Here is a 23,612-nt window from a genome sequence, read left to right on the forward strand (position 1 = left end):
GCAGTGAAAGTGTTCTTAAAATGAACATGTGCTGGGTCATCATCCGAGACGGCTATAACATGAAATATATGGCAGAATGCAGGTAAAACACAGAGCAGGAGAAACACAATTCTCCCCCAAGGAGTTCAGTCACAAATTTAATTAACACATTTTTTTAAAAAGAGCATCATCAGCATGGAAGCATATCCTCTGGAATGGTGGCAAAAGCATGAAAGGGTATAGAAATGTTTAGCAGATCTGGCATGTAAATACCTGGCAATGCCGGCTACTAAAGTGCCATGAGAACGTCTGTTCTCACTTTCAGGTGACATTGTAAATAAGAAGCGGACAGCATTATCTCCCGTAAATGTAAACAAACTTGTTTCTCTTAGTAATTGGTTGAACGAGAAGTAGGACTGAGTGGACTTGTAGGCTCTAAAGTTTCACATTGTTTTGTTTTTGAGTGCAGTTATCTACATTTGTAAGTTGCACTTTCATGATAAAGAGATTGCACTATGGTACTTGTATGAGGTGAACTGAAAAATACTATTTCTTTTGTTTATCATTTTTACAGGGCAAATATTTGTAATAAAAATAATACAAAGTGAGCAGTGTAAACTCTGTATTCTGTGTTGTAACTGAAATCAATATATTTGAAAATGTAGAAACACATCCAAAATATTTAATACATTTCAATTGGAATTCTATTGTTTAACAGTGCGATGAAATCTGCGCTTAAATCATGATTAAAAAAATTAATCGCAATATTCATGTGAGTTAACAGCCCTAATAATGACATTAAAAAATAACCTACGTTAAGAGAATGTTACTGTTGCAAAGTCAAGCACTCAAAAGTTAGACAATGCCAGAAATAAGGCTTCCTGTGCATCCTCAATTCAGTGTCCTTGTTTATATGCATTATGATGCAATCTTTAATTACAAGATCACATATTATTTTTTCCATAGGACCCCTGCCTCCTTGAAGGCATAGTTCTCATCCCTGGCTCCCATCCATGTTCCTATTCCTTGCCCCACCGTCTTCTGACCCCATTTTGCTCCTGCCTCTCCCTTCCTTCTCCCATCTCCTGCTCCCGACTACTCCCTTTCTACTCCAACCCCTCTAACTCTAGTTGTATTCTGGGCCTTAGTGTTTCTTAATGCTCCCAAATACATTGCATGTGCCATTTTTACAGCTGCTATGATACCCGTATTGAAAACAAACAGTGGTAGAAGGGGGTAAGGATGTTACTGGCTCTGGTTAAAAAAGATAGCCTGTTCAATAGGAAGAGCAGCTCTAAATATGGCCATGAGAATTCTATAGCACAAAGGTAACACTTAAGAAAGAGTACAAGTGGGATTGGTTGCAGAGGCTGTATACCAAGTATACTATTTTAATAAGCAGAGTCTTACCTGAAACATATCTGTATCTTTATCATGTGTATACTCCACTACAACTGTCTGGTTTCTGGATAACGTATAAGAGATACTGTGCTGACCTTTACAGCTGATGGCCTGTTGAATAAGAGAACAAAAAGATATTTCCATTTCACATAAGTTTACTGTTAAACATTATAATCAGACTCATTTCACTAAATAAACACCTGACAATAATCCAGAAAAAAGAACAGTGTACTACAACATTCTATTACAAAGCTGAGTAAATCGACACACAAACAAAACACCTTAGTTCTTACAATGGCTTTTCGGATTCAAGAACTGTATCTGTTTGCTCCCTATGTATTTTAAGACTACAAGCGTAACTAATATTTGAGAAATTTAGATCCCCAGTCTACCAGGTTTGTTTTTGAAATTTCATCATGGGCCTAAAATTACTACCCCTCAGAATCCTGGCATCCATATACCCCATCTTCCTTTGCACAAAAACAAAAAAGAAAAGAAGACACCACACTTACACTAGACTTATTTTTTATTAAAAAAATTAATTTTATTCAATTTTTAGCAAGAGTTATCTAAAGCTTAAATAGCATCAGTGATTCACTGTTTTTATACATATAAAGTTTAAAGTAGTAACTCATTTGAAACAAAATGATTTTTAAGCTTTCTGAATTTACCAGAATAGCATTACATTGAATATACAATGTAACCATTATAAAAAAATATGAAAAAACCAAGTCCGGCAGATAACGGGATAATACATTAACTGCATATAAGTTCATACTCATTTCTAAAGAATATCCAGTGCAAATAATACTTGACTTTTTCATAACACTTTTCAGCCTCATATCAAAGGACAAAGTACTAAGAAATTATTTTTTCCTCAAATTTTCAGAAGGGGGTACTAACGCAAGTGAAACACCAACTAACTTATGATCAGTGACACAAGACCATTAGAATCTAAAAATTACATCTTCCAAAACAAAACAACCAGCCAACATTAACTCATTCCAGATGAATTATAGTTTTTTAGTTTGTAAAGACTGAACAGTTTGGCTCAAGTTATTGAGATCAGCATAGTCTGCAGAATTAATAGTTATTCAGCACGCAGATGCATCTATATAAATAGAATTTCTGCAGCACAGAGTACATGTACCAATAGAATGGAAATTTAAGTCGGTTAAAAATGCCCAAGTTCAACACTGTCACAACTCTACAAGATGATGCCATAAGTAATTAGATCAACTGATGTTTAAAGAGATCATCTATCACACTGGTGATTTATTCATGTTTCTCTTGATTTACAAAATGACAAGTATCCAATACGGAAATGGATAGTTAAATTGAGCAGCTTGGTATACTTTTGTTTATTGCTTCAGATAGTGAAATAAAGTCCCTGAAAATTGTTTTGAGACTTTCTAACTGATCCCAAAGCAATAGAGTTGATTTCTTAAATGAGCCACAAAAAGCTTTTTGGAGTACCATTAAAGGCCTGAGAAAGCCACAGAAAACACGGAAACAGCAAAGTCTAACATTCCAGACTTAATTTTTTTTTTTTTAAATCACACTATCGTAAGGAAGAAGAAATATATCCCATTGTTCCAGGTGAACATGTTTAGCCATATTTCAGTTTCATGGAATACAATTTACAACATTAAAGAAGTTACAAGATTTCAGGCTATGATGTTTTGTTTTATGAATGGACAAAAACTGGACCATTTTTAATTATGAATTTATACATGCACAGTAATCACTGATAAGCTAATTTCTCCATAGATTTATGCAATCTATCCCACGTAATTATAACTGCTATAATGTATAAATAAATTACAGAAGTTCCATGCATTTATAACTTTACATTGATCATAACTGTCTCACCATTTGTTGTAGTCACCTGTTATCTATTTAGGTCCCATCTTGCCACTGAAGTCATTGGGGCTCTATACAAGTCAGCAGTCTGCCAGCGTATCAAAAACTGCAGGATTGGGCCTTAGACTGTAAACTGTTTAGGGCAGAGACAATCTTTTACGTTTTGTACATACAACACTTAGCATAATAGGGTCCTGAGCCCTGACTATGGTCTGTGGGTGCTACTGCAGTATAAATAATATAGTGAAAACAACATATGTAACATAAATCATACAACTTTTAAACACAGAAAGCAGCAAAGTTTAATATACATAACCACATTTACAAACGTGAAGACAAATTTAGTATATAAATACATGACAAACATTAATAGGGGTTGGAAAGATTAATGACCAACTCTGGAAACACAAGTCCTATCGGTCTCAGAGCTAATGGGCACTTTATATAGTGCTGTCTCTAACTGAAAGAGCAAATCAAGTGAACTTTTAGCCTAGACCGCTAAACTAGTCTGATTTTTTTTTTCCAGCATACCATTCTACTGCTGTCAACGTAAAGAATGTTTTTTACTTCTGTAACATACTATGGACCTTTACAGGTACTAATTATGTGGCATAGATTGCATAAATCTAATCAGAATTTTGGCTCCTTTAGCATGTCTAATCGTTATTAGACTGACCCTGACCAATACTTTCTCCGAAAAAAAACTAGGCCAGGACATGCCTATAAGTTATTTTTATCTCCATTCCTCCAGCCATTAGATTAGAATCCAGCCCTCACTAGTCACAAAGCAGTCTAACGCAATCTGAAAAACAAATCCTTTTGATGTATGAGCTGTAATATTAGGCCCTTCATAAATGTCACCGTATTCCAATGAATCCTATACCACACGCTCACTAATGCATTACGGCTTTAATTCCAGAACTCTCATTTGGTTCCTATTAGCATTTACTAGGTGACCTGAGCTGTAGACACCTTATTTTAGACCCATATACTAGCTACTTTAGAAGCTGGTTTACCTGAAATTACTTTTAGACTAACTCATAACCTAGGCTTTAGAAAAATTAATTAATATTGCCAAAGGCTGTCATTTTCTTCAGATATGAGAAATGAAAATCACATTTGAAGTAATGTATCTAGCAATGGATGCACCTTTTCAATCTGTTATATCAGCAGGGTTTTTGTCCCCCTTCCATTGAAAAACTGGGTTTAAATAATATGAATTTAGCAGTGTATTTCCTGGTATTGTACAACTCCTTTTCAAAATGCTCAGAAATTGTTCCAAGTGTACAAGACATACTTTCCACAGTGAATACAGCCCAGGCAGTTGCTCCAGTTCACAGAAATTTTCATATGTATTTTTACTACTTGCCTTAGAAAGCAATTGGCCACTAAAGTAAAACTGTTTGTTTCCAGTAGCACCCAGTGCATCGGGCACTGTACAAGCACAGAAAGGTACAGAACCTATCTAACAACGTGCACTAAGGGCCTTTGCGGTTTGTGCTTTTAAGCTTTCCACCACAACCACGAAGAACAGTTTATTTCATTTAAAAAAAATAAACACAGTGGAGATTGTGACATAATTGTACTGCTCCAGGAGTTGGCGTTTTGAGAAAACGCACTAAATATCACAAGATCTGTGATAGATTTGCAAAAGTTGGCATCTGATTTAATTCACTACCCAAAAACTTCATTAATGTAGCGCCTCAATACTTCCTAGAACATCAACCACACCTATAGCTAAACCTCTGAAAACCAGGAAATAGCGAGACTTAAAGGTGCACATGAGCCCTGCAACCTTAATTCTGCCCCTTGGAGCTGGCAAGAGTTACTTTGGAGGGGAGAGGGGGGATGTAGGATAAGTTTGTTTCTGCCAGGGCTGCCCTATAATAAGCAGACATCAGGAGTAATGAAGTAATGTGCCATTTTATGTTCTGTGGTGTGTCCCACAACTGTATTCTCTCATTTGTCTGCATGCACTCCAACTGCCCTACATTGTGTTAAGGACAGCTATATTGACTGGTGCAGGGATTACTTGCAGCAGGTTGCCATAGTGCATGCTGAAACATGAAGAAAGGTGCATCTGCCCCCCCTCACAGATGCCAGAGATCATGGACGGCTCATTTCTGTGGGGAGATGCATTGGTTGTGCAAGAAGAACACAAAAGCCTGTTTGCCATGGAGATTTGAAGCAGTTAGGGCACTACAGGTCAGAGGCAAGGGCACGTGATGTTCCAGAGGGAATCCTTAAGACAAGGGGTGCTAACATCAGGCAACTTTGGTTTGGGAAGTGGTTGAGCAAAGTGTCGGTGTAGCCCTTAGGGTATGTCTCCACTGCAGTTGGAAGCAATCTTCCCAACCTGAGCAGACAGACGTGTGTTAGCAGGGCTCACACAGGTGAACTAAAAATAGCTGTGTAGACATTACAGGTTGGTCTCTGAAGTCACAACATCTACATATCTATTTTTAGCATGCTAGAGGGAGCCACGTCTGCAAAAGTTTATCTATCCAGGCTGCGAGGCTTGCTCTCAGCTACAGTGTAAACATACCATGCAGTACGTGTGGCACCTTAGAGACTAACAAATTTATCTGAGCATGAGCTTTCGTGAGCTGCAGCTCACTTCATCGGCTGCATGCATCCAATGAAGTGAGCTGTAGCTCACGAAAGCTTATGCTCAAATTGGTTAGTCTCTAAGGTGCCACAAGTCCTCCTTTTCTTTTGCGAATACAGACTAACAAGGCTGCTACTCTAATACCATGCGGTGTTCACAGAGCCTGCTCTAAATACAACCTTTGCTTTAGTGAGGACACAGTTTGATAGGCTTTTCCTACACTATACCGTGTGCTCCACCCTACAGTGCTCCATATCGTCTGGAAGGACAGAGTGCTGTGTTGTCTGTCAGGGCAAGACGGGACATCACTCAGAAGGAAGAATCCAGGTTGTGGGGTGGGGCTGATGTATACCTTCTGGAGAGGTACAAGGCAGTGCCGGTCAACCTTAACTTCAATACAGAGTTCTGAGGTAGTGAATTTCCTCTTTTTGATGAAATGGTGATAGTGCAGGAGGTACAACTGGCACGTACCTCTGGGTACGGAGGCTAAAGGGACACACCACTGCTACTCAACTACCAACTCTGCCCTCTTTCTGGCCCTTCCGTGACTCCCGTACTGCTCCAGGAGGCAAGTGGAGGAAAGAAGGTGGAAACTAACAGGCTCTGAGGAGCACATCTACCAAATAGATGCAGCAAGGGGGAGTGGAGCGGAGCCCCGGACGCTGTATTCCACTTTGAGGATTAGAGGGAAGGGGTTCTGCAAAACCTTCTGGATCATGGGAGAACTGAAGAGATATGAAAGGATCCAGTCACCCCTACAGGTTCTCTTCTCCTAGAGTCTTAGCCCCTATTATGGGATATCCATTTTCAAGACCATCTTGCTATCCATGTTTTTTAAAGCAATTTGACTATGAGCTGCTTGTACTGTATCTGAGGAATTCCTTGACCAAATGACCCCAAGTTTACACCCAAGTAGTATTCCCCTACCCCTACTCCTCCTGTGACATACTAATATTTGAGACTCTCACTATGCATGCATGTGGATTTTAGAATACTTTATTAAAATCAGCTCCTTATTAAGAGGGCGTTAACTGAGTACCCCCTGACTAAATAACCCCCCCGACACTATGGACTCTACCCTTGCCCCTAACATGGGTAGCACAACCACTGGTATGGTTGCATCAGTATTTCCATTTTTAATACAGGTGAAAAAAAGTTGTACAAAAATTCTGTTTTGGGTTTGAGTATTATTTTAAAATGTATATTACTCTCCGTATTAGTGCATGGGGGAGCAATATCGATTGAAGTTTGATATGACTTTCAAAGAGGGGCACATGACTTAAGTTTTATTTCTTTCAGACCCTTTTTTCTATGAACCACACCTACTTGAAGGATGAAATTGGTAAGCGTGAATCCTTCGTTTGCATAGAGTTAAAGAGAAATAGGGAAAGGAGATTTTAGCTAGTGAACAAGGGATGGTGAAAAAGGTAAAATTAACATATTCCCAATGGCCATGAATCCACAAGTCAAAGCTAGTGTAGATTTTGGTACTGGAAAAGCAAATTATAGCAATGAAATTTTGTCCAAGTCAGAACAGAATCTCCTGACCATTTTATACCGAAGTATTTTTTTCATGCAACACACTGTCAACCTCTGGAACTCCTTGCGAGAGCGTGTTGTGAAGGCCAATACTATAACGGGGTTCAAAAGGGAGCTAGATAGATTCGTGGAGGATAGGTCTATCAATGGCTATTAGCCAGGATGAGCAGGAATGGTGTCCCTCGCCTCTGTTTGCCAGAAGCTGGGATTGGGTGACAGGACATGGATCACTTGATGATAACCTGTCTGTTCATTCCCTTTGGGGCACCTGCCATTGGCCACTGTCAGAGGACAGGATACTGGGCTCGATGGACGTTTGGTCTGACCCAGTATGGCCGTTCTTATGTTCCTATTTAAAACTAGGAATTTCTCTTTTTGCAAATACAGACTAACACGGCTGCTACTCTGAAATCTACCAATTATGACATGGTTTAAAATAAAATTCCTTTCAATTAATATAATCATACTATTTGTACCTAAAGAGTGATGGTTCGCAGGTTTTTTATTCCATAGTAATGTAAAAACTAAACCTCAATTACCCAGAATTATTGCTTCTATAGTACTAGACTACAATAAAGCTGGAAATGTATACTGACTTATGATAGCAGACAAAAAAATTATACTTAATAGCTGTAACCTTTGGCAAGAGAACATTGTCATGGAAACTTCATGGGCTTTGTATGCATAGAGAGGGAGGGGAAAAGTGCCCGTATCAACCAGAATCTGAGTCACAGCTGTTTAAAGAAAGTCTCTCCATCTGCTTCCTATTCAGCCACATACCAGTTCTTCTTTTCATGTTATTGCTTTCCTTATAAACAGAACGAGTGAGTGTTTACATTAGCATTACAACGAGGTCTTTAAGCTTAAGGAATTTCAGCCTACTGTGCACATGTTATCTGGGTATCCACACTAACACCTCCTGAGCCTTTAACCTCTCAGCTGTCAAAATTTTCCCACCAACAGCTAAATGAATATCTTGAAACATTCATGAGATTGCCCTCAGTCAAAGGGTTAGCAAATCCACACAGAAAAAAAGGAAAGGAAAGGAGATGCCACTAACATGAATATGAACAAAAACCAGGTTTTTAAAACAGTTGCATTTATTGAACATTTTCCTCACAAGAAATATTTGCAGAACTAGGCAAATCTGTATTAAAATTAAATGGGCAAAAAAAAACCTGTGCACAAATTTGTTAACTCAAACATTTACTGAAGAGATTTCAATGTAGCTCATGGTCATTTTCTAAAACCAAATGATAATCAGCCTAATAGTTAAAATGATTCAATAAATCCCTAAATTTGAAACACTGTAAAAGGAAGATTTTTTGCCGTTTCTGGGCCATGTACAGTCCAGGTGTAACTTGCACCAGGGCTAAATTTGACTCCTTGTCAACATGGTACAAACTATACATGGGACAAATGTGGCTAAAAGGGACTTTGAACTAGTTTTGTATGAATGTAATTCTGGCAATGTTGTATATTTCCTTAAAGAAGAGTATTCATATTGCATTTACAGATACTACTGTTATAGGGTACTACACAAAGCTGCTGAACTAAATATTCCTTTGGAGTCATCATCAGGTGATTTCTCATGTAACAGAATTCACTTAAGAAGAACAGTGATAAACCCCATACGATTCAATGGGGCAAGCTCACCACATCTGGAGCCTGGCAATGTATTGTCGTGATTAAGTAATGGATTCTCAGTTCCTTTAAATGTCATACCTGACATAGCTACTGTGACTGAGTTTGCAGGCAAATGGATTTATAGCCCTACAAACCACCTAAGTCTGGTGACTGAAAAACAATCCTTCAGCGAAACCTATGGTACGTGGAAGCAGTTGGTATTCGCTAGAATTAGGGTTGCTAGGCACCCAGTTTTCGACCAGACCATCTGGTCAAAAAGGGACCCTTGCGACTCTGGTCAGCACTGCTGACCGGGCCTCTAAAAGTCCAGTCGGCGGCACAGTAGGGCTAAGGCAGGCTCCCTGCCTGCACTGGCTCCGCACGGTTCCCGGAAGAACTCAGACTGACTTTTCTCTAAATACACAGCTCTCTTCAGTGATTCACCAGCAGAATGAATTATAAGATATCACACCAAAGAAGAGCATATGATCCACAAAAGAACTAGTAGGAATGCCCCTAGAGGGAGGATAGAAATCGTTACAAACTGAGTGTACAAGAGATAGGAGGAGATGTGGGTTTAAGAACTGCAGGTCACTGCTGAAGTTTACAAAATCATTTAATAAAAACAAATGACCACCAGCCTAACACACTAGGGTTTAACTGTGTCAGAAGATCTGTCTCTCCTTCCAAGTGTTTCAAATATAGAGAGAAAATTTTAAGGGCATTAGTCTCTTCCCCCTTTTCTCACTACCAAACCATTTTTTCCTCTCCTTCCATCTCCTACCAAATGACCTTCTCTCTCCTGTGATGCTGGCAGACCAATTGCCAGCTCATGCCAAGCCCCTTAGACCTCACTGAACACTGACAAATGCGTAGCTGGAAACCAATCTGTTTCACTGTGTGTTAGCATTGTTGAGAGATATTAGATTTGTAAAAATGTGTCTAGTGTTCTAAACTTTATGAAATGCTTGTAAGTGGCTGTATGCATTAATCTTACTTCTAACATCTGTATCCCACGTTATAAGGTAATGTTTAAGAGTTTGCTCAGTAACTAAGGGCTTGGCTACACTTGCAAGCTATAGTGCAATAAAGGAGCCCCAGGCACACTTGCTCACTACCTGTCCACATTGTCAAGGCACGTAGAGCGCTCCGACTCTGCAGCTACAGCGCTGCTGGTACTCCACCTTGGCGAGTGGAAGAACGTTTGCTGCGCCCCCGCTGGAGTGCTGCTGCACCAGCGTGAACGAGATGCTGCATTACTGCGCTCTGATCAGCCTCCGGAAACTTCCCATAATCCCCTTAAGTCAAGTGGCCACTCTTGTCATTGTTTTTGAATCACTGCAGGAATGCGGATATGCCCTTTGAAAGCTCCGTTTCTGACAGCCGGCTGCTTATCTGCTCCGAGACAAAGAAAGCCATTAGTGTGGAATGCTGGGGGGAGAAGGGGGTCTGCTGCTATCTGAACTTACAAGACAGCATGCTGACATGCTCTCGGCCCCCCCCAAAACCCACACTCTCCCCCTATACATACACACAACCAACGTTCCACCCCACCCCACCCCATTTGAAAAGCACATTGCAGTCACTTGCATGCTGGGATAGCTGCCCACAATGCACCGCTCCCAATGCCGCTGCTGGAGCCTTCGGCCTAGCCGTACCTATACGGGTGCCTCGTAACTAAGTAACTATTTGTCCTAAAGAGCATCTCCTAAATGAACATTTGTTTTCTCCCTTTTCTCGAAATAAGTGAGATGGCCACAGATAGCCACAGAATTTAAGAGGCAACAAAGCAGTTTTCCATACAGAAACTTATTTTTAGAAGTTATTTTTGGGAGTTATATTTTACAGAAAAGGAGTACTTGTGGCACCTTCGTGAGCTACAGCTCACCTCAGCTTATGCTCAAATAAATTGGTTAGTCTCTAAGGTGCCACAAGTCCTCCTTTTCTTTTTGCGAATACAGACTAACACGGCTGCTACTCTGAAACCTGTCATATTTTACAGAGTGATTCCCTAACATTACATGGTAAAGGTTTGCTGGACAAATTCTGCCTTATCCGTGGTCTCCTGAAGGGACAGTGTTATTCTTAGAATAATCCTGTTACTCATCCAGGAGGGGCAGGATCTTCTGCTTGAAGGATACACACCTAGAAACTCAATACCATGGCATACGAAGCTGTACTTTGACGATATAGCCTAAAACTTTGCACCACTACAAGAGTCACTACAATAACTGCAGTATAAGCAGGGTACACTAACCATCAGAAAGTTTTTCCAGCTACCCGTAGAGAAGACAGAGAGCTATTAATGCATCGTATACATCAAGAACAAAGCAGTGAATGCATCATGAGGGCACGACTGTCCTTGAGAAACATGGATGTTCTCCTCTCAGAGTGTACCAGGCACACACTTACATGAAGTCACCAGTCAGAATCCTCAAAAAAGGGAAGAAAAATGAAGTGACAATGTAAGTTCCTCAAGTGACTTTTACTGATAAAGTACATTGGAGATTTTGTACAAACTGTACATGAGCAATGTGTGTTCCAGTGAATCAGCAGCATCTAGGAGCACTGATAAACCCACCACTACTGGCACGCAGTCTTAGTATACTAATGAGATGAGACGTTTCAGATCTTTCTGCAGCTTCCAGACACTATATATTGAATCTGACAGAGTGATTTTATATTAAGACAGCCAAAGACTCTCTGGATAGTTACCTTAACACTGAAAAGTGTTGAGCAGCTGCCCAAAAATCTCTCATGAGAAATAAAAATAGATATGAACCTACCCTTGCCAACAATACTGATTGTTTACAGAAATAGTTTAATAAAACAGAACTGTTACATACCAAGAGTGAAGGAAACTTTTCCCTCACACACTCCCAGCAACTCAATTAGATTGTTAAGGCTTTTATCTTAGGAATAAGGAATTTTATGTTGCTACCTACTACTGAAGAAAATTCTCTTCATAAAACAAAGTCAGTTTCAGCAGATTCATTCAATGAAACTTAAATTCTATTGAAACTGGTCCTGTCATTAAATAACTGCCAAATTTGACAGTATTTCTTAGTTTATATTTAGACTTGCAAGGATTAATTCTTATTCCTCAAAGTCCATAAATGTTGATTTCACCACACATACATAAATTGACAACTGAAATCTACAAATAGGCAAGATAAAAAACACTGCTTGAGAACTTTTGATTTGAGTTTGTTTTAAGGATATTTAATTTGTATATTTTGACATGTGAAGTTGACAATTTATATTTTAATGGTTATAAAGCTTTAACTTTTTGAATGTCAATATCTGTCATTAAAGACATTGTCTGCCCCAACAATTGTGAACATTTAAAACAAATCAAAAAGATTTCAAAATGCTTATTAACAAACATCAATACTATCAGTCAAAATTAGAGGGGAAAAATAAAGATCAAATTCTGCCAAGCCTATTCATATTACACACTGGGTTAAAAGAGAACTCTCTCAAAACAGACTAGACTGCTACAACAGTTGTTGAATTAAATTTGCGGTGAAAAAGGTCAGAGATGATGTAACATGCATCAATATAGCTAAGCAAGACTTGTGTGGGGCTTTTCAGTTTTCTTACAGAAAGAAGCAAAAAGGTTGTCTATTAGTTTTAAGGGGCAGAGATAATGAGACAATAAGAAAGAAACCGCTACTGTGCTATTTTTCTTTGGGGAAGAAGGGCATCCCCATCCATATTTTATCTGCCCTCCTCCTTGGCTCTGTATTGCTGTGACTTTTCCCCTGAAACACAAATTTCCAAACGCAAACATCCAAAGTTGGATGGATCTTCTATACCCAGTCAAGAAGACTTTACATACAAGCAAGGAGATCACTACTAGATCACTTAGGGAGGGAACAAATTAACTTGGGGTAGATTCTGGAGCAAACTCTTTATACAAAAGACCACAATGACTTCAAAGTGAATTCCAAGCAGATAGTTTCCAGTATCAGCATTTGTTTCCAACTATGCCTTGTAAGACAGTATCACACTGCCAGTCAGCTACTGTACTTCTAAGTATCTCCTTGCTCCATAACAGGATAGTACCTTCTGACCTTTCTGAAAGAGTCACCCCAAATCATACCCCTAGAGGCATTTAACCAATTTTAAAAAGTCATTGGAAAAATGGTCTAAAACCAATGTTAGAGAATCAGGCTCACAATCTCAGTATCTCTATACAGAAAACAGAGCACACACACACACACCAACCAAGTGATTACTCAAAATTTTCATATCTTATCAAAGAACTTCTGCTACACATTTAACTTTGACCAATCACACAAGTATCCAGGATGTGCACACATACATTTTCACATGAACTCATAAAAAGAAAAGGAGTACTAGTGGCACCTTAGAGACTAACCAATTTATTTGAGCATAAGCTTTCAAACCTGATTGAAGATAAGGTTGCGTATTACAGTGTAATTTTTCACTGTGTTTAGTGTGGTAGCACTGTTTCAATGACAGCGAGCATAGTAGAAAGGAATTGGTGTGAATAATTATTGCTACAGTATAGTGGATGAATGGTTGGAAACTGGTAATGGTTTTTTGGGGGGTGGAGGGAGGGAGAATTGCACTTGTCCTTGCTTTCTAGAGAGTTTTTTTTTTTTAAACAATACAAACACCCACATCAAAAGGTAGAATTAAAGTAGCTGAAGAATGTAGAAAGGTATATGGCCCAAGGTCCTCACCTCAATTTTTTTGTTTTTTGGCTAAGTTGTTAACTGCTAGCTTCATAATGAGAGAGACAAAAGGTGGGCGAGGTGATATCTTTTATTGGACCAACTTCTGTTGGTGAAAGGGACAAGCTTTCAGGACACACACACACACACACCCCTTCTTCAGACTGGGAAAGGAACTCTTAGCATCCCTGCTAAATGCAAGACGGAACAGATTGTTTAAAAGTAGCTAGCACATATTCAAGGTAGAGTGGCCCACTAACACCTCTGCAATATTAGGACAAAAAGAGGGTATTCGTTCGCTATAGATTGTTGGAATAAGCCATAAATCCAGTGTCTCTGCTCAGTCTATGATTTTTGGTGTCTAGCAGAGTAATTAAATTTAAGCTCCCAGATTCGTCTTTTGAAAGCTTGCCTCTCTCACCAGCAGAAGTTGGTCTAATACAAGATATTACCTCACCCACCTCGTCATTCTAACATCCTGGGACCGACAGGGCTACAACCACACTGCATATAGCTTCATAAGATATTAAATACTATGCTACTAGTACAAGACTCAATAACATTAAGTCTAGGAATTTAACACACATAAAATTAAAGTGAACAGTCTTATTCAAAAGTTGTATGTTAACATTTGGAGCAAAAAAAATATTTCCTTAAAAATCCAGTTTCTTAAAAACTCTAGCTTTAAAAAAAAAATGTAATATTCAAACCACGCAGATTTGCTGTAAACTAAAATTCTAGGTTTTCACTTTCTACCACACGACACTAGATGAAGCATATCCAAAAGCCACCATACTGCTTCTCTCTCCTATACAGTTAGAGCTCTGAATATAGTTAAAAAAAAATCAGTTCATCTTTAGACATCATCTAAAGTGGGATTTCCAAGCACCTTCCACTCAAAGTAACAGAAATTAACAAACTACTATCAAAGTTATACATTTCACATAAATATATGAAATAAAATACAAATAGCAATAAGCTAGTCAATTTATTACCATAAGCTAGTCAGTTTAGCCCTTTCTTGGGTCAGCAGAAAGCACAAAGGGGAACCTGCTGCAGGAAAGTATTCTGATATTTTCTTCAAAATCTCCTTTTAACATAGAGCTCAAGTTCTTCTATATTCTAGCACAGTAAAATAAACTCCTAAACTTGGAAGCCCAGTTACAAAAAACCTTACAGCACAAGACAAAAATAATCCCAATGCAAAATGGTTTAGTGACTATTTTTGGATGTCTTCTAGTTTCTCCTAAAACCATGTATCCATTAGGTTTTCGCTTTAATGTTGCACCAAACATCAGCAGTTAACAAAGAAGAATATTAACATGCCGAGTACAGAGTGTGCTTTTGCAGAATACAAACAAACTGTTCTAAATAAGATCATTTACAAGCACAGGGGACCTATTATATATAATTATGAAGTAAAGGCAATCTTGATCTTTGTAGGAGGAAGAATGTTTAAAAAAAAAAGAAAGACCCAGCAAGATGTAATTTGAACAATAGAATACGTTTAATCAGAACTGCTGCTTCCATGTGCAAGTCCCTTAGGCAGGCACTGGCCAGTAGAGTCTACAGAGTTTGCTCCCCAGGTTGAAGCGATTTAAATCGTTGAATTAAATATGATTTAATTCACTTGATATTTCTAAGGCATCAAATCTAAATCAGGTTGAGGCTTTGTAATTTAAAAATTTGTACTATTGCAACTTTACACCTTAATTTGTTATAAATTTTAAACTACTTTTTTAAAATGCCTCTAGCGGGTCTTTTGACTTTTTCAAAATTGCTATAACTAACTACTCCCCACAAAGTATTGAATATCAAGATCCTGATCCTGCAAATACTCTAACAGGTACTTAACCTTATTCACACAAATAGCCCCACTGAAGTCAAGTACTCGTGTGCTTAAAGTTAAGCATGTGCATAAGTCTGACATTAAAAATATAAAACTTTGTTGCCAAATAAAATCTTTGCAATTGCAGAACAAAAATTGCTTCACTGTTAACAATAGCTAATGTACAGAAAGTATAAACTTCAGAATTATTGTGAACTTTTTAATGCATAGACTAAAATTTTCAAAAACAGCTGCCTACAGTAAACACTCGGAAATCCATATTTAGGCACTTAAGGGTGGAATTCAAGAGCACCAAAGGCCCATCAATGTCAAACTGCAATGGCGGAGTATAGTCTGATCAAAGCATTTCAGCTTTCTTGACTTGTGCAAGTTAAATATTTATTAGATGGTGATGCTGGGCAACTAGAGCACGGGTTATTTGCTCATCAATTATGCACTGGATTAGTCTTTCAACATTGAAAAATATTTCAAGCAACAAATGTCCCAGTAGGAAAAACGTCTGTAAAAACGGAAGTTTTACTAACCATTAAAAAACTAGATTGTAAACTTTGGGGGAAGGAACTGTCTTTTGTCCTGTGTTAACACCGTGAATAGCACAGTTGGTCCTGGTCCATGACTTGTGCTAATGCAATACAAATAACAGAACTACTAACCATTCACTTTAGTAATTTAAAACTATAGGATGGAAAGAATAGAAGTGTCAGATTTTATTTGCACATTAAAAAGGGATTTTAAGTTAAAAAGAAACCAAAACAAAAAAACGGATTGTCTACCCTGATGTCCCCACCTCCTTAATTCAATTTCATGGATTCAAAATGGACGATTCCACTTCATCGGAGCAAACGAAGTACAAATATTTGTACCAGTTTTCCATCACAGGCATGAGCAGCAGTATAGGGACTAATGTATACTGAGCGCAAGTATTTTCAGCACCATGTCATGCAGCCTAAAGTGTAATTAGCACTTACACCGTTGCAAGCACCTCTACTGCTGCATCAACAGATCTTAATGTAAGCAAAAGATGGGAGTTTCCATGTAGCAAAGCTGAGCCACAAGCTTCCCACCCACCCCACCCCAAATTAAAGCCAAGACCCTAACTCAGGGGATGCACTATTGGAAGCTCTGCTACTGATTTACTGACACACACTGGGCAAGTTGCTTAGAGCTTGTCTACAGAATGAGTTAGCATGCAGCAAGTCATGGTGCAAGTCTATAGAGCACTATCCTGCCATGCACTAGGTAGCCATGTGGATCCTGCTACCATGCACTAAAAATCAGGTAGTGCACCTTGAAGTACTTCCACTTCAAACGCTAATATTCGCACCGTGACTTGCCACACACTAGCTCTCCATATAGACAAGCGCTTAGTTGTTTATGCCAGTTTAACTGTACAATGAATTTACTACTTACCTATGTCTCAGGAGTGATACAGGTTATTGTTATTTATTATTTATATTATAAATAGTAGTGCATAGGAGCCCCAATCAATGCCCTCAGCAGGCAACGCTTAGGGATGACTGATTAAACCAGATGGAGTAGCTAAAAAAGAAAGGATGATGCACAGAATATATACAATTCATTGACCTCAGGTTACTTAGCCTGTTCAATATTGTTTAACTTCTGATTTCATTAATTTACTCTAAAATTTAATTTAGGGTTGTCACCTTTCTAAATACTGGTAACCGGACCCCCGAGGCCCACCCTTTCCCTGTCTCTTCCCCCCAAAAGCCCTGCCACTGCTCTGCCTCTTCCCCTAAGCCCCACCCCCTTCTCCATCTCTTTCCCCCCAAGGCCCTGTCCCAATCGCTTGCTCCTCTCACTCTCTGTGTTGCTTGTTGTATCGTCTCAAGGAGCCTGCCTGCAGGCAGAGGGCGGCCCCGGTTGAGCAAGGGCTGGCATGGGTTAGTGACCAGACACCACCTTCCACCCCACAGTAACTGGACTTTTGGTTCGGGTGCCATTTAGGGTTGCCAGATCCCAAAATCCCCAAACACCTGACAACCCTAAATGGCACACGGACACAGAAGCCAAAAACCAGACTGTTTGGGTAAAACTGGATGGGTGGCAACCCTACCCTATTCCCTTCTCTTCCCCTGCCCCATCCTCCATCCGCTTCCTCTCCCCACCCTATCCCCTTTCCTCTCCACACTGCCCCCTGCCCCTATCCCACTCCCCTGCCCTATCCCATCCCCCTTCGTTCCCCACTGCCTCTTCCCCCACTGTAACAATGCTGGTTCTGGCAGGACCCAACTGGAGTGCCAATTCAGGATAAATTGCTTAAAGCAGGGCAGTTACAGCCTAAGGCTGGGGTTTTTCCACCTCTAAGCCCTGGTCTACACTAGGACTTTAGGTCGAATTTAGCAGCATTAAATCAATGTAAACCTGCACCCGTCCACACGATGAAGCCCTTTATTTCGACTTAAAGGGCTCTTAAAATTGATTTCCTTACTCCACCCCTGACAAGTGGATTAGCGCTTAAATCGGCCTTGCCGGCTCGAATTTGGGGTACTGTGGACACAATTCGACGGTATTGGCCTCCGGGAGCTATCCCAGAGTGCTCCACTGTGACCGCTCTGGACAGCACTCTCAACTCAGATGCACTGGCCAGGTAGACAGGAAAAGAACCGTGAACTTTTGAATCTCATTTCCTCTTTGGCCAGCGTGGCAAGCTGCAGGTGACCATGCAGAGCTCATCAGCAGAGGTGACCATGATGGAGTCCCAGAATCGCAAAAGAGCTCCAGCATGGACCCAACGGGAGGTACGGGATCCAATCGCTGTATGGGGAGAGGAATCCGTGCTATCAGAACTCCGTTCCAGTTTTCGAAATGCCAAAACCTTTGTCAAAATCTCCCAGGGCATGAAGGACAGAGGCCATAACAGGGACCCGAAGCAGTGCCGTGTGAAACTGAAGGAGCTGAGGCAAGCCTACCAGAAAACCAGAGAGGCAAACGACCGCTCCAGGTCAGAGCCCCAAACATGCCGCTTGTATGATGAGCTGCATGCCATTTTAGGGGGTTCAGCCACCACTACCCCAGCCGTGTTGTTTGACTCCTTCAATGGAGATGGAGGCAATACAGAAGCAGGTTTTGGGGACGAAGAAGAAGAAGATGATGATGAGGTTGTAGATAGCTCACAGCAAGCAAGCGGAGAAACCGGTTTTCCCGACAGCCAGGAACTGTTTCTCACCCTGGACCTGGAGCCAGTACCCCCCGAACCTACCCAAGGCTGCCTCCTGGACCCAGCAGACGGAGAAGGGACCTCCGGTGAGTGTACCTTTTAAAATACTATACATGGTTTAAAAGCAAGCATGTGAAAGGATTACTTTGCCCTGGCATTCGCAGCTCTCCTGGATGTACTCCCAAAGCCTTTGCAAAAGGTTTCTGGGGAGGGCAGCCTTATTGCGTCCTTCATGGTAGGACACTTTACCACTCCAGGCCAGTAACACGTACTCAGGAATCATTGTACAACAAAGCATTGCAGTGTATGTTTGCTGGCGTTCAAACAACATCCGTTCTTTATTTCTCTGTGTTATCCTCAGGAGAGTGAGATATAATTCATGGTCACCTGGTTGAAATAGAGTGCTTTTCTTCAGGGGACACTCAGAGGAGCCCATTCCTGCTGGGCTCTTTGACTGTGGCTAAACAGAAATGTTCCCCGCTGTTAGCCACAGGGAGGGGGGGAAGGTTGAGGGGGTAGCCACGCGGTGGGGGGAGGCAAAATGCGACCTTGTAACGAAAGCACGTGCTATGTATGTAATGTTAACAGCAAGGTTTACCCTGAAAGAGTGTAGCCACTGTTTTATAAAATGTGTCTTTTTAAATACCGCTGTCCCTTTTTTTTTCCTCCACCAGCTGCATGTGTTTCAATGATCACAGGATCTTCTCCTTCCCAGAGGCTAGTGAAGCTTAGAAAGAAAAAAAAACGCACTTGCGATGAAATGTTCTCCGAGCTCATGCTGTCCTCCCACACTGACAGAGCACAGACGAATGCGTGGAGGCAAATAATGTCAGAGTGCAGGAAAGCACAAAAATGACCGGGAGGAGAGGTGGCGGGCTGAAGACAGGGCTGAAGCTCAAATGTGGCGGCAGCGTGATGAGAGGAGGCAGGATTCAATACTGAGGCTGCTGGAGGACCAAACCAGTATGCTCCAGTGTATGGTTGAGCTGCAGCAAAGGCAGCTGGAGCACAGACTGCCACTACAGCCGCTGTGTAACCAACCGCCCTCCTCCCCAAGTTCCATAGCCTCCACACCCAGACGCCCAAGAACGCGGTGCGGGGGCCACCGGCCAACCAGCCACTCCGCCACAGAGGATTGCCCAAAAAAAGAAGGCTGGCATTCAATAAATTTTAAAGTTGTAAACTTTTAAAGTACTGTGTGGCATTTTCCTTCCCTCCTCCACCACCCCTCCTGGGCTACCTTGGTAGTCACCCCCCTATTTGTGTGATGAATGAATAAAGAATGCATGAACGTGAAGCAACAATGACTTTATTGCCTCTGCAAGCGGTGATCGAAGGGAGGAGGGGAGGGTGGTTAGCTTACAGGGAAGTAGAGTGAACCAAGGGGCGGGGAGTTTCATCAAGGAGAAACAGAACTTTTCACCGTAGCCTGGCCAGTCATGAAACTGGTTTTCAAAGCTTCTCTGATGCGTACTGCGCCCTCCTGTGCTCTTCTAACCGCCCTGGTGTCTGGCTGCGCGTAACCAGCAGCCAGGCGATTTGCCTCAACCTCCCACCCCACCATAAACGTCTCCCCCTTACTCTCACAGATATTGTGGAGCACACAGCAAGCAGTAATAACAGTGGGAATACTGGTTTTGCTGAGGTCTAAACGAGTCAGTAAACTGCGCCAGCGCGCCTTTAAACGTCCAAATACACATTCTACCACCATTCTGCACTTGCTCAGCCTGTAGTTGAACAGCTTCTGACTACTGTCCAGGCTGCCTGTGTACGGCTTCATCCGCCATGGCATTAAGGGGTAGGCTGGGTCCCCAAGGATATATATAGGCATTTCAACATCCCCAACAGTTATTTTCTGGTCTGGGAATAAAGTCCCTTCCTGCAGCTTTTGAAACAGACCAGAGTTCCTGAAGATGCGAGCGTCATGTATCTTTCCCGGCCATCCCACGCTGATGTTGATGAAACGTCCCTTGTGATCCACCAGAGCTTGCAGCACTATTGAAAAGTACCCCTTGCGGTTTATGTACTCGGTGGCTTGGTGCACCGGTGCCAAGATAGGGATATGGGTTCCGTCTATGGCCCCACCACAGTTAGGGAATCCCATTGCAGCAAAGCCATCCACTATGACCTGCACATTTCCCAGGGTCACTACCCTTGATATCAGCAGATCTTTGATTGCGTGGGCTACTTGCATCACAACAGCCCCAACAGTAGATTTGCCCACTCCAAATTGATTCCCAACTGACCGGTAGCTGTCTGGTGTTGCAAGCTTCCACAGAGCTATCGCCACTCGCTTCTGAACTGTGAGGGCTGCTCTCATCTTGGTATTCATGCGCCTCAGGGCAGGGGAAAGCAAGTCACAAAGTTCCATGAAAGTGCCCTTACGCATGCGAAAGTTTCGCAGCCACTGGGAATCGTTCCAGACCTGCAACACTATGCGGTCCCACCAGTCTGTGCTTGTTTCCCAAGCCCAGAATCGGCGTTCCACAGCATGAACCTGCCCTATTAGCACCATGATGCATGCATTGGCAGGGCCCATGCTTTCAGAGAAATCTGTGTCCATGTCCTGATCACTCACGTGACCGCGCTGACATCCCCTCCTCGCCCGGTATCGCTTTGCCAGGTTCTGGTGCTGCATGTACTGCTGGATAATGCGTGTGGTGTTTAATGTGCTCCTAATTGCCAAAGTGAGCTGAGCGGCCTCCATGCTTGCCTTGGTATGGCGTCCGCACAGAAAAAAGGCGCAGAACGATTGTCTGCCGTTGCTCTGACGGAGGGAGGGGCGACTGACGACACGGCTTACAGGGTTGGCTTCAGGGAGCTAAAATCAACAAAGGGGGTGGCTTTACATCAAGGAGTATTTCAGGCAGGACTTCACGGAGGGTTCCAATAAGAAATGGTGCACCTAAGTTATTGTTCTTATTGGAACAAGGAGGTTAGCCTGGCCTCTCATTGATACATGGCTAGATTTACCTCGCTGCACCTTCTCTGTGAGTGACTGCAGTGTGACCTAGAGGAATGAGTCCCCTAGACGGGGGAGGAGGGGGAAGCAAATGAGTACAAAACAAATCTGGTCTATTTCTTGTTTTGATCCACTCCATCTATCTTTTACATCTTTGACTGGCAGCAGACAGTGCAGAAGGACTGCATGCCATCCACATCTCATGGCTGCTCGGCAGAAGATGGTACAGTACGACTGCTAGCCATCCTCATCTCTTGCCTGCCCGGCAGAAGATGGTACAATACGACTGCTAGCAATCCGTATCACCTGCCTGCTCACCATAAGACGGTTCAATAGGACTGACTGCAGGACTAAAGAGAATGACCTGGTCAAGTCACTCCAAATTTAGTCCCTGCGCCCATGTCTGCCCAGGCGCTCCCAGCTGACGTGGCCAGGAGCACCTCGGACACGACGAGAACTGCTACCAGTCGTACTGCACCGTCTGCTGCCAGAAGGCAATGGGTTGCTGCTACTGTGTAGCAATGCCGTACCGCGTCTGCCAGCACCCAGGAGACATACGGTGACGGTTACCTGAGCAGGCTCCATGCTTGCCGTGGTATGGCGTCTGCACAGGTAACTCAGGAAAAAAGGCGCGAAACGATTGCCTGCCCTTGCTTTCACGGAGGGAGGGAGGGAAGGGGGGCCTGACGATATGTACCCAGAACCACCCGCAACAATGTTTAAGCCCCATCAGCCATTGGGATCTCAACCCAGAATTCCAATGGGCAGCGGAGACTGCGGGAACTGTGGGATAGCTATCCACAGTGCAACGCTCCGGAAGTCGACTCTAGCCTCGGTACTGTGGAAGCACTCCGCCGAGTTAATGCACTTAATGCACTTAGAGCATTTTCTGTGGGGACACACACACTCGAATATATAAAACCGATTTCTAAAAAACCAACTTCTATAAACTCGACCTTATTCCGTAGTGTAGACATACCCTAAGGCAAACCAAACCAGCCAAACAGAGCAGACTTTGGTCTCACCCCACTGGCTAACTACAAGTCACACAAGCAATTCCCTCAGACACTCCAGTTTCCCAGTATCTCCACCAGTGCCATTCGTTATGGGGACAAATGGTTATGAAAACCAATACTCCAGTAAAAGAAAAAAGGTTCTCTCAATCCCCAAGGATCAAGCCCCAGACCCAGGTCAATATATAAATCAGATCTTACCCACAAATCACGCTGTTGCCAGTTCTTTAGAATCTAAAATCTAAAGGTTTATTCATACAAGGAAAGAAATATAGATGAGAGCTAGAACTGGTTAAATGGAATCAATTCCATACAGTAATGGCAAAGTTCTTGGTTCAGGCTTGCAGCAGTGATGGAATAAACTGCAGGTTCAAATCAAGTCTGTGGAGTACCTCCACAGCTGGGATGAGTCATCAGTCCTTCGTTCACAGCTTCAGTGTAGCAAAGTTCCTCCAGAGGTAAGAAGCAGGACTGAAAACAAGATGGAGAAGCTGCAGCAGCTTTTCATATTCTCTTGCCATGTGGTCTTTCTTTCTTTCTTTGTCCCAAAGACAAGCTGTCCATCACATGGCCTGGAAAAACCTCAGAGTTCTCTCCATAGGCATGTCCCTGCACACCTTGCTGAGTCATAAGGTGAGCCTGCCTTCTCTCAGTGGGTCAATTGTATAGCTGATGGTCCTTAACGGGCCATCAAGCAGGCTAGGCAGAGCTGACACCAACTTGTCTGGAGTGTTCCCCAGAAGCATAGCACAGGTTTGAAATACAGACAGTATAGAGCCAACATTCATAACTTTAACTATAAAAATGATACACATGGACAGCATAATCATAACCAGCAAACCATAACATTGTCTTAGACACCTCATTTGACCCCCTTTATACAAGATTTGG

The 23,612-nt window shown here is 41.9% G+C and overlaps 1 protein-coding gene and 1 long non-coding RNA gene across 2 annotated transcripts in view; one reads left to right on the plus strand and one right to left on the minus strand.

Moving 5' to 3' along the window:
• PELI2 (pellino E3 ubiquitin protein ligase family member 2) overlaps window positions 1-23,612 on the minus strand; it is a 130,442-nt gene that overhangs the window by 20,205 nt on the left and 86,625 nt on the right. Inside the window, exon 3 of the mRNA XM_048852361.2 lies at window positions 1,390-1,491. Coding sequence (XP_048708318.1) covers window positions 1,390-1,491 — 102 coding nt within the window. The remainder of the gene's footprint in view (window positions 1-1,389; window positions 1,492-23,612) is intronic.
• Window positions 18,617-19,937, plus strand: LOC142072371 (uncharacterized). The gene is made up of 2 exons (XR_012668771.1): window positions 18,617-18,832; window positions 19,421-19,937. It is a non-coding gene; the product is annotated as an uncharacterized LOC142072371 (long non-coding RNA).

The sequence above is a fragment of the Caretta caretta genome, chromosome 6 (assembly GCF_965140235.1).
Source record: "Caretta caretta isolate rCarCar2 chromosome 6, rCarCar1.hap1, whole genome shotgun sequence".
NCBI classification, from domain to species: domain Eukaryota; kingdom Metazoa; phylum Chordata; order Testudines; family Cheloniidae; genus Caretta; species Caretta caretta.